Consider the following 10,970-nt stretch of genomic DNA (forward strand, 5'->3'; position numbering starts at 1 on the left):
TTAGCTGTTCATGGGTCAGCTGTACTTCTTGACTAGTCAGCCTTTTGGAGAACATCAGATTGTGTGACTAATTCTGGAAACCTGCACTTTGGTTACTTTATGTACTGTAATTACTTTTAGAGTAATTTGGTTTTAGATTCTCATTCTTGAAAAGGACCATTTTTATACCTAATTCTTCTCCTGTGTTTTACTCATAACATCTTATTTTTACCAGAGTTTATCAGACTTGGCAATTAGGTGCCCTTTGCTCATTTGGAGATAGAGTTTTTGGAGCACAAGTTTAAAGTTGCACTTCAGCTAACTAGTTGTTCTCCAAATTGGACTGTTCTGATTGGGAGATGAGTATTGTTTGCTCCTTTGGCCATTTTCTAAAACAAAATGATATAATGTATCTTCATTCCTTTTGCCACTTAAAACAGTTTTTGTTCAGCCATGAAAATTTGAGTATAAATACTCCTTAAGATGTCTCATTCAGACAAGTGTGGACAGCTGTTTAAACAGAGGAGATGAGGACCTGGAAAGTCAGCTCCTAGCAGCTGGTGAGCGGTTTGGCAATCTGGAGTTTGTATGCATTTCTTAGGACTCATATCTAAACTGCCTTTAACATTGAATATGTATTGCAGTTTATATGGGACACCCTCAGTCTGTAGAAATAAATAGCTAACACTAACGCATAGAAAGCTACATAATATAATTAGAACAAAGTTGCGTATTTGTTTATAATTGAAAAGATTTTATATTTTTGGACAGGTAGTATATTCACAATCTAAGAGTCAAAGGGAGGTATCTGTCTAGAAGTGACCACTAGACGTAACCACTGCTAGCCTGTTGTGTGACTCCTCCCTGGGATGACATTATGGTGTTTCGTGTTGTGAGTGGTAGCACATCAGACAGGTCTACTTAGATTGGAAATACGGTATAATCTCTCTTATTCTACCTTTTATTATTTAAATGTTTATAAATACTTGTAGGCTAAAAAGGCTATGTTTTCCCTGAAATTATAAAGTTAACATATTCTCTTAATATTCGCATTAACTGTCAATTTATTTCCCTGAAAGTTCTTAGTAACTATCTTGGTACAATCTTCACAGTAAGCATTCATTATAGCACTTTTTTGCAATAACCAGTATACATTTATACTTCAACTAATGGAATAGAGTTCAACCAATAAAACACAAAAAGATTTTATTCCAGGTACAGCAGGAATGCTTTTTTGTATTTGAAAGTGAGTTTTTAGCCCTGGCCGGTTTTGCCTGGCGGTTAGAGCGTCGGCCTGCGGTCCAGAGAGACCTGGGTTCGGTTCCCGCTAAGGGCATGTACCTCAGTTGCAGTTTGATCCTGGCCCAGGTTGGGTCGTGCGGGTGGCAGCCACTCGATGTGTCCCTTTCACGTCGATGTTTCTCTCTCTCTCTCTTCCTCTCTCTCCCTCCCACTCTGCCTGAACAAAATATGGAAAAAATGTTCTCGGGTGAGGATAAAAAATAAAAAATAAAAATAAATAAATAAAAAAGAAAGTGTTCAGATATTAAAAATAAATTTGATATTTCTAAGTCCCAGTTGAAGGAACCTAGTCAGTAGTTTCTTTTGGTAACTAGAAGTGAGAAACCGGGAAGCTGTGGGGTAGCCAAGGTGAGTCACACCCAGAAGAGAAGGCTGGGCTGCAGAAAGAGGGAGAAGAATAAAGCTGACGTCGGAAGCAGGAAAGAGGGCAAGTAGCCCTCTTAGATCCTGCTGCTTCTCCCGTGCCTGGTTCCAGCTGCATTTCCTAGTCTGAAAACCTTGAATAAATTCCCCTTTTGCATTTAAACTGCCTTGGGCTGGTTTCTATCACTTGTAACTGTTTTGCTTGGCTGAAAGAAAGAAAATCAAGTAAAGAAGCAAAGCCCCAGAAAAATAAAAAAAATAAATTGGAATGCCTGGTTTGCCATGTTCAAGTTGTTACCGTGATTACATGCAGTGGCAACCCACATAATCGTGTGGTCAGGCCTTCCGCAGCCCGAGGCCAGAGACCGGGTGCTGTCTGGACACTGCAGCCGATCCCAGGCCAGGCAGAGGATGAGGCAGTCACACCCGTCGTCTCAGTCCTCACCATCTCAGAGAGGGTGGCTGCGTTCTCCTTGAAGAAGAGCCTTAAGTTATGTCACCTGCTTAGACTCACACATAGCTCAAAAGTGGCAGAGCCCTGATTCTAGTTCAAGTCTGAATGACTCCAGGCCCTACATTGTACATTTGATTGCTACAGATGCTTTAATGTGTGCTTTTCCCTTAGAGCCAGTCTTCCTAGTTTGACTCATTTTTATAGCATTGTAGGACAGATTACGTGAATTTCCACAAACCTGGGCTTCATGGGTCTGCAAGCCTACCTGGATCCAGGGTCCTAAAATAGGCTCCAGTAGCTTTGTGGTTCACTTGTGTAGGGCAGTTTCCCAACCTGGTAGCCTCTGTCTGATCTTCTGGCTTTATTTTCATCATCACCAGAAATGTGGATCTGAGAGAGTACTTGTCTGAGGAAGTGCAAGCAGTACACAAGAACACCACCTACGACCTGATTGCCAACATCGTCCACGACGGCAAGCCCTCTGAGGGCGCCTACCGGATCCACGTGCTCCATCATGTGAGTGCTGCCGACTTCTCATGCAGAGCGGCACAGACGGGTCATTCCTTTGGCAGCTCAGACATCAGCTCCCTTCAGTTTGCTCTTTCGTCACTCTGACTTTGGGATTCTGCAAGTAATACAGCTGTCAGTGGGAGTTTGAGGCAGTGGTTCTAACTTTTGGCTGCACATTGGACTCATTTGGGGAGATTTTAAAATCCTGGTATTAGCACACCACCTCAGGCCAATTACATTAGAACCATGTAGTTTGTGCCTGTTGATTTTCAACTGTGGTAGAAGCCAGAGATGCTGCTAAATGTCCTACAATACACAGGTATACCCCAGAGCAAAGAATTATCTGGCCTAAAATGTCAGTCAGGGTTAAGAGACTGCAGTAGAGTATCTGGAGGTGGGAACCAGGCATCATTGATGTTTTAAAATTTCCAAGAGATTCCCCTGCGCAGCCAGGTTTGAGACCCATTGTCCTAGGCTGGAGTATTACCATTGGAAGTGAAATCCTCGGACCAGCAGCATTGACATGAGAACATCCATTAGAAGTACAGAACCTCAGGCCCCATCCAAACCTACTGAATCAAAAGCTGCATTTTAACAAGAACTTCTGATTGATGTGAAGTTAAATTTCATGAAGTACTTGTCTAGAGATTCCCTTTCAGCTAAACATTTTTGTGAATTTGGCTCAAGCTGAAAAATGGATGAAACATATACTTAAGATATATTTGGTATCGCACAGATTGTTCTAATTTGATTAGTTTTCTGGGACTGTTCTGTTTACCAGGTGCCATACCGTGCACTGGAAAGTTCACCAAGTGCTCAGTGTATGTTCGTCTCATTTATATCTTTAAAACACACCTCCAAGACAGGTGTTAATAACTTTGTCTTACAAATGAGGAAACTTACCCTTGCAGAGTTGGGATTTAAACCCAAATATTTGGTTTCACCATGTTCTTAACGAGGCTCCAACTCAGGAATGGGGACTTGATTATGTGATCCTGAGCTTTTGTTACGTTTTCTATGGAAAACGTGGAATATGTTGGAATATCTGAACTATTGGAGTATTTGGAATATCTATATTCTATAGTGTCTGTCTTTGACATTTCTTAGAAGTTTGGATGGATGAGGCAGGTGAGATTCCAGAAGTGCCTCTGTCATAATCCAGAAACTTCTTTTCCCCTTGCTTATGCATGCATGAGGTGAGGTAGGTTTTGCTGCATTTGCAGCACTAGTTTTGCAGACTAAAGGGAGTGAGTTAGTATGAATGATAGTGTCCACAAAGGACACATTTTCTCGACTGTCTCTGTGTTCTATGGGATGGGGGTGGGAATGTTCACTTTTAGGTATTTCCAGTGGTTAGCACTCTGCCTCCTAGGTGAGTATGTCCAGTCTGTGATTTCTGACCAGCAAAGGGACATCTTAGGTGAGGAGTAGAGGACTTTATTTTCTTGTTCACCTAAATTCTTCTTAAAAGGTATAGAGTGTTTGGATTGCATTATACATAAAGGACTGGCAGGAATTGAGTTTGCCAAAGTCAACACCCCACAAGTTCTTTGCATTGAATGATGCCTAGCAGAGGTCATGCACCCTTTGCCTTAGGACTCTTTTTGGGTGATGGTCTTGTTGTTATTCTGATTCTTCTGACTTCTGCCTGTGGTCCCTTCCTTGTACATCCTTTTGGTTTTAGTGAGTAGACTAACTGAGCCCTTTATACTTTTTTGCAGGGGACAGGAAAATGGTATGAATTACAAGACCTCCAGGTAACTGACATCCTTCCCCAGATGATCACGCTGTCGGAGGCTTACATTCAGGTGGGTTGGCCACAGACTTGGTCAGCGCTGAATAGGTGGGGTATGAGGTCAACGGGGGGAAAATGTGCATGAAAGCAGGGACTGGGATTAAGTTAGAGCCTTGGTTAGCTGGGCACCTGTTGGGGTGCACTGGGGAATGAGATCGTATGGCCTTAGAAGTCCAGGGCATCTTCAGAGGAGAAGAGCAGGTTATATGGAAGAATTTTGAGTGAGGAGGGAGGTTTTGTTTATGGTCAGTTTTGCACAGGTGTGCGATCTGATTTCAAGGAGGAAGAGCCTGGACTCATCGGGACACCAGTTAGGAGTGGGCTCTGACGCTTCCCTCCGTTCTCTAGGCACAATTAACACTCTTCCTGACCCCACGGCACTTTGTGTCTTTATTGAAGCACCAGCCATATCACTTTAGCTGTTTTGTCTTGGATTGACATCTGGTGGAGCAGACTCTGTTGTCTCTTTATAACTGCCCTAGTACCCGGTGAAGAAGGAAGACTGAGACTAAGAAAAAACCAGCTCTATAAAAAAGAGGGCAGACTCTTCTCATTCTATTTCTTAATTTTTTTTTAATCCTCACCTGAGGATATGTTTCCATTGATTTTCAGATAGAGTGGGAGTGAGGGGGGGAGAAAGAGAGAGAGAGAGACATCGATGTGAGAGAGACACATCAACTGGTTGCTTCCCGCGCTACCCCGACCAGGGCTGGGGATCGAATCACAAGTAATTCTTGCCCTTGACCCGAATCAAACCCGAGACTCTGGTCCACGGGCCAAACCCTTCTCACTCTAGAGTTAACGCCTAGCAACTTTGTCTAAGGTTATAGGCTTGACTATGAGTTCTCTTTTAGGAAGGGAGTCTGGAATAGGAAGTCACAGAGAGGGATGGATGGAAAAGTGAAAATCGAATGAAAGGAAATTTTCTGAAAGATGAATTAGTTTCAGGGGACTTAACACATGTGTAATTTGAGCCATATCTGTCCATTGTCTAGGATAGAATAGGTATTTTAATGAATATTTGTATATTGAATACTGGCTCCTAAATATCTGTTGTATTCATTTCTTACAGATTTGGAAGAGGCGGGATAATGATGAAACCAACCAGCAGGGGGCTTGAAGGAGAAGCCAGGGCTGAATATGTAAATAATAGTGAAGCTGTAACTGAACAGAGGCTGACTGGGCATATCCCTGGACCAGCCTAGTTTTTATGGGTGTTGGTTCACACCAGAGCAATAGAGGGGCCCACCTGCCTGGGACAACTCTGTGCTGTCACCCAGCTGTTCTTTGATCAGTTTACTGTAGATTGATGTTTGTTCACCTTTCTTTCTAGCTCCCCTGTAGCTTCAGCAGGCCATAACTTACAGATGTCTGTAATTTATTTCTGAGTAGTTATGTGTATCCTCTAAGCATCAGTGGCTCAGGATTCTAGGAATAAGAGCATGAAGCCAGTAGCATCCTTTTTCCTTCCTGATTTTTTAAAGAATGAATTAAATATTCTCCTGTTTGTAAACCAGCCTCTTGTTTTATGTCCTTCCCTTAGGCTGTGTGTGTAAGTGTTTTAATTAAGCCTCACAGACTGTCTATCCTACAGCCTGTCATCCAGTGGACATCATACTTGTGTCGTCCTGTGAGCTTGTGGGTGTTGTCAGCTAAGCTGCATTTGTCTCTAAGTAACAAAACATCTGAGTAAAAGTACTGCATTGTAATTGTACCTAAGAGAAGTCCAGAGGTGAGTGGTTTCAGCCTGTAGTGCAGGGCTGTGTGAGGGAAGAGGGGAGGAAGGATGGTTGGAAGAGCATCTGGCTGCATGTGGTCCTGAGAGTCTCAGCCAGGCCAGTGGAGCCCAGAGCACAGGTCGCCTGTCAGAAGGATCACGCAGGAGTGGCTTGCATGAAGCTCAGTCACTGATGGGGAGCCGTCTGGAGAAGTGGGACCTTGGCCTGAGCACAGGCAGATCTAAAGACAGGGAAGAGCTGAAGGTACAGCAACTGGGGCAGCTGGTCCACTACTGCAAGTCTGCACCGGTACGGCCGCCACCCTTTCTCCTGCGACGCAGTGCTGTCCTTACGTCTCTCCCTCTGACAGCTTCCTTGTTTCCTTTGCAGGCTCATGCCTTGATCCAGCTATTAAAAGTTGGGGTTCCTCAAATCAGGCCCTCTCTTCTCACTGTTCGCTTTCCCTGTGGGCCATTTCAACTGTGCCTGTCTCTTCACTAGTCACTTCTTAAGAGTGAAGACTCCAATTTTAGCCCCAGACTTATTTAAATTATCAAATTTAGAGCTGCTACTTGTTATATGTTGGGTGTCTTTATTTTTTTAATTAAAAATTTTTTTTCCTGTATTGATTTTAGAGAGAGAGGAAGGGAAAGGGAGAGAGAGAGAAACATCGATGAGAGAGAACATTGATGGGCCGCCTCCTGCATGCCCCCCACTGAAGATCAGGTCCACAGCCTGGGCATGTGATCCCGACTGGGAATTGAACCAGCGACCTCTTGCTGCCTGGGTCAACGCTCAACCACTGAGCCACACCGGCCGGACTATGTTGGGTGTCTTTAAAGTCAACTCAAACTCAACATTGTTCTAAACTGAGCTTGCGAGTTTTCTCATACTTAGCCCTTTCCAGTAGTTTCTGTGTAGCTGAAGGGTTCCACTATTCATCTAGTTATGCAAGCTAAAAACGACCCCCACCCTCACTTCCCTTGTCTAATCCATTGCCAAGTCCTATCTGTTTTACTTTGTGTTTCCTGAATTTTCCTACTTCTTTCCATTCTCTGCCAACGTCTAGTCTAAGCTAGTGTCAGCTTAGTCCAGGGCTAATCAAGAGATAAACTATATAATCATTTGATCAGGGGGAAATATAATTTCAAGAATTATTAACTGTAATGGGATTGTAGTTCCAGGGATTGGCTAGGAATAGAGAATTCTAAAGAATGTAGGAATAGCAGATGACAGGAACAGCCACAGAGGGGATGACATACTAGTATGATGACACACTAGTCCATTGTTCCCCAGAAACTTCTCTGAGTGGCAGGCCCCTGAATTGTTTCGGGGTCAAATCCTACCCTCTTGTTTGTTTATGTCTTTCTAAGACATCTAGAGTACTTGGTACTTCCTGCTCATCAGATCCAATCATCATAATGTAGTAGACCAGTGTGATATTTTGTGGACTGTCAAGATGATTAAGATATCTGTGGACTGGATTGTGGTAGAGATTAACGTTGTCCTCAGGCAACCCTGAAGGTATACTGCTGGTCCTGCCAGGTAGCAACAAATTAGCTACTGCTGGTGATCTTTATAAATTGGTCTGGGCCAGGCCTCTGCTGTATCAGTAAAGGTGATGCATCTGGAACAATAGCTTCAGTTGGAGTCACCACCTGATTAAGTGTATGGTTGTCTGAAGTCATTCTCCAGAATCCATGGGACCTCTGCACAGGCCCTCTGTTACTCATTCTAGTCGAAGTGGTTGCCAGTTTCCATTTACAACGGTCTCCTAACAGGTATCCCCACTTTCCCTTGCCCCCTCCCTCTAGTTCATTCACATTTTAGCCAGAGTAATCTTTTAAAACACAAATCTGCAGCTGTAAGAAAGAAAGATCTCATCCTTTGAGATGACGTGGAGGGATATCCATGTCCCTCCATGTGGAGAGTATTATCCTAAGTGAAACAAGCCAATCAGAGAAAGTTAAATATCACCTGATCTCACTTATTAGTGGAATATAATGAACAAAACAAACTGGTGAACAAACAGACCCAGAGACAGAAGTGGGGTACAGACTGATAAACCTCAGAGGAGGGGGTGGAGGGGGAAGAGAGAAACAACAGAACTTACATGCGTGTATGCGTAACGGACATAAACAACAATGCTGGGGATGGGGTGGGGGAGGGGCGGATGGGGAGGAGGGTGTCAATGGGGGGAAAAGGAGAACATCTGTAACAAAAATAAATTAATAATAAAATAAAACAAATGTAACCAAGACACTTCTCCACACCCTAATCTGCTGAAGACACGACTTTGGCTCAGGATAGACTGGAATCCTTGGTCTCTCTAGCCTCACCTCTGGAAGTTTCTCCTCGTGCTCTATCCTGGGCTCACTGATCTTGTTCAGGTGTCCACAGGACACAGGCCTTTGTGCCATCTGCTGCCTTTGCTAGGGATGCTCTCTCCCTTTTAACTCTTGCTCTCTTACCTCTGCGACCTCGCATTTCTGCTCAGTACCATGTATATGTCTAATTGATAGCACGTGTGCTGAAGTATTCCATTTTCCTTTTTCTGTGATTCCATGATTAATGACTGTTTTCCCACTTAGACTCTCTTCCAAAAGGACGGACAGGAACTGTTTCTTCTATGCTCAGCCCTAGGGAAACGCTCGGCATTTAGGAGTCGATTGCTAATGTTTGTCGAGTGAGCGGCATCATGCTAAGCCTGTGTTCTCTGTATCCTTCTTTTGCACAAATGATTTTGTCTCTTTACACTCCCCTAAGATGTTGACAGTCCATATTTTTTGCCTGAAAGGCTGGGGACCACGGCTCAGAGTTGACTATCACGTCCTGTGTGCAGTAGCTTAAGGTCCTGTGTGGATGACATATGGCTTGCTTCCCCCACCGTCTGAGCCAGAGGCCTGGCTCACATGTCTCCACAGCTGTGATCCCTGCACCTGCTTTCTCTTTTGGAGACCTCAGACTCTGGCAGGTCTGAACCACAGCTGAGAAGTGAGATTCCTGCTTTCTTAGCCAGAAGTCACAAAGGAAAAGATACACATGTGGAAAACATCCTAAATTTTAAAGACATGTAATAGCCCTGGCCAGTTTAGCTCAGCAATAGAGAATCGGCCTGCGGACCAGTGAGTCCTGGGTTCAAATCCAGCCAAGGGTACGTACCTCAGTTGCGATTAGGTCCCCAGCCCTGATTGGGGCTGTGAGGGAGGCAACCAGTCGATGTGTCCCTCTTGCGTGATCTTTCTCTCCCTTTCTCTCTACCTGAAAATAGAAGAAAAAAAAAAAGATCCTTAGGTGAGGATTAAAAAGATAATAAAAGACATATAATAGGGGAAAATGTGTAACCTGTAGGACAGGGAATGAATGAATACACCTAGTCTATTTTTACTGGTAAAACAATGAAAAGAACACTCCAGTGGAAAATTGGGCAAAACACCTGTGTAAGCATTTCACAAAAGATGAAATATAAATGGCCAACAAACGTAAAAAATGTTCACTCAGTAACCAAAGAAATGGAAATGAGAACAGCCAGCAAGGCCATGTTTATATTTCAGGTTAGCAAAGATCTGAAAGACTGCTAGCCAGGCTGGTGAGAGTGGGAAAGGCTCTTGTTCACCGCTGGGAGAGAGTTTGGTGCGGCGCACAGAGGGGCAGTTGGTAACACAGCCCATACGGAAAGTAAAGATGTACATACTTTTGGTCCCCAAATTTCACATCTTGAGATTGATCAGATATAGATCGTTGATAATAATTGTTTAAAAATGAAAGAATTTATATCAAGAAAAAATACCATGAGCCAATTAGCAATATGATAGATATCTATATTTATTGATCTGGAAAGTTATTTTTATTGTTTTTCATCTTTTTATCCTCACCCAAGGACACTTTTCCATTTATCCTCAGACAGATTAGGAAGGAGGGAAAGAGGGAGAGAGAGAGAGAAACATTGATGTGAGAGACATCAACTGGTTGCCTCCCGCACAACCCGGACTGGGGCCAGGGACGAACCACAACGGAGGTATGTGCCCCTGTCCGGAATCAAACCTGGGTCTCAGTGGTCTGAGGGTCAACACTCTAATTGCTGAGCTAAACCAGCCAGGGCTATTTTTATTGTTTTTTAAATAAAATAAGCTTTTTTTTTTTTTTCATTCTCATCTGAGGATGTGTTTGATTTGAGAGAGAGAGGAAGGGGGAAAGATATAGAGAGGGAAACATTGATGTGAGAGAGAAACATCAATCAGTTGCCAGCCGTATGTACCCCGACTGGATATTGAAGCTGCAACTTTTTGGTGTATAGGACAGTATTCCAACCAACTGAGCCACCCGGCCAGTTATTTTTAAGTGAACAAAGCAGTTTACAAAGCAGCATATATAGGATGTTCCTGTTTAAAAAAAATCTGTTATATCTATTTTTGTGTATGTGCAGAGAAAAGTGTGTAATGATATGTAATGTTACAATGATTGTGCTGCGTATTTTAAACCTCAGTTATTCACCAGAGGACATAAACATCACTGTCTTTATTTCTGTATAACTGAACTGGTTAATTTTGGGTCCTAAGCCCCCAAACTTCCATTTGAAAATAACGCAGCTCTTGTTTAATGCTCAGCCCCCCACCCCATCCCCCTTCCCTTCCCTGGGGGTGTTTACAGACTGCTCTGTCATGGGGAGAGAAGTCCGTGACATGCTGTCCCTGGTCTGTGGGTCTCCACTGGAGCACCAGTCATCTTGCCTGAGCTCCACCTTCTTGTGCCCACATTGGCTACACATCTGACTTCTCCTCTCCAGGGCCACGAAGTGTCAGTGCTTTGTCCCCAGTCTTGGGTTGTTGTGGGTCCACCATTTTGTTCA

At 43.6% G+C, this 10,970-nt stretch overlaps 1 protein-coding gene across 1 annotated transcript in view; it reads left to right on the top strand.

The window, feature by feature from the left end:
• USP39 (ubiquitin specific peptidase 39) overlaps positions 1–5,871 on the top strand; it is a 28,344-nt gene extending 22,473 nt beyond the window's left edge. The window contains exons 11-13 of the mRNA XM_036263113.1: positions 2,479–2,614; positions 4,330–4,416; positions 5,476–5,871. Of these exons, the coding sequence (XP_036119006.1) occupies positions 2,479–2,614; positions 4,330–4,416; positions 5,476–5,523 (271 nt within the window). The 3' untranslated portion in view covers positions 5,524–5,871. The remainder of the gene's footprint in view (positions 1–2,478; positions 2,615–4,329; positions 4,417–5,475) is intronic.
• Positions 5,872–10,970: the final 5,099 nt, after the last annotated feature.

Source organism: Molossus molossus, unplaced genomic scaffold (assembly GCF_014108415.1).
Source record: "Molossus molossus isolate mMolMol1 unplaced genomic scaffold, mMolMol1.p scaffold_m16_p_15, whole genome shotgun sequence".
Classification (NCBI taxonomy): Eukaryota; Metazoa; Chordata; class Mammalia; order Chiroptera; family Molossidae; genus Molossus; species Molossus molossus.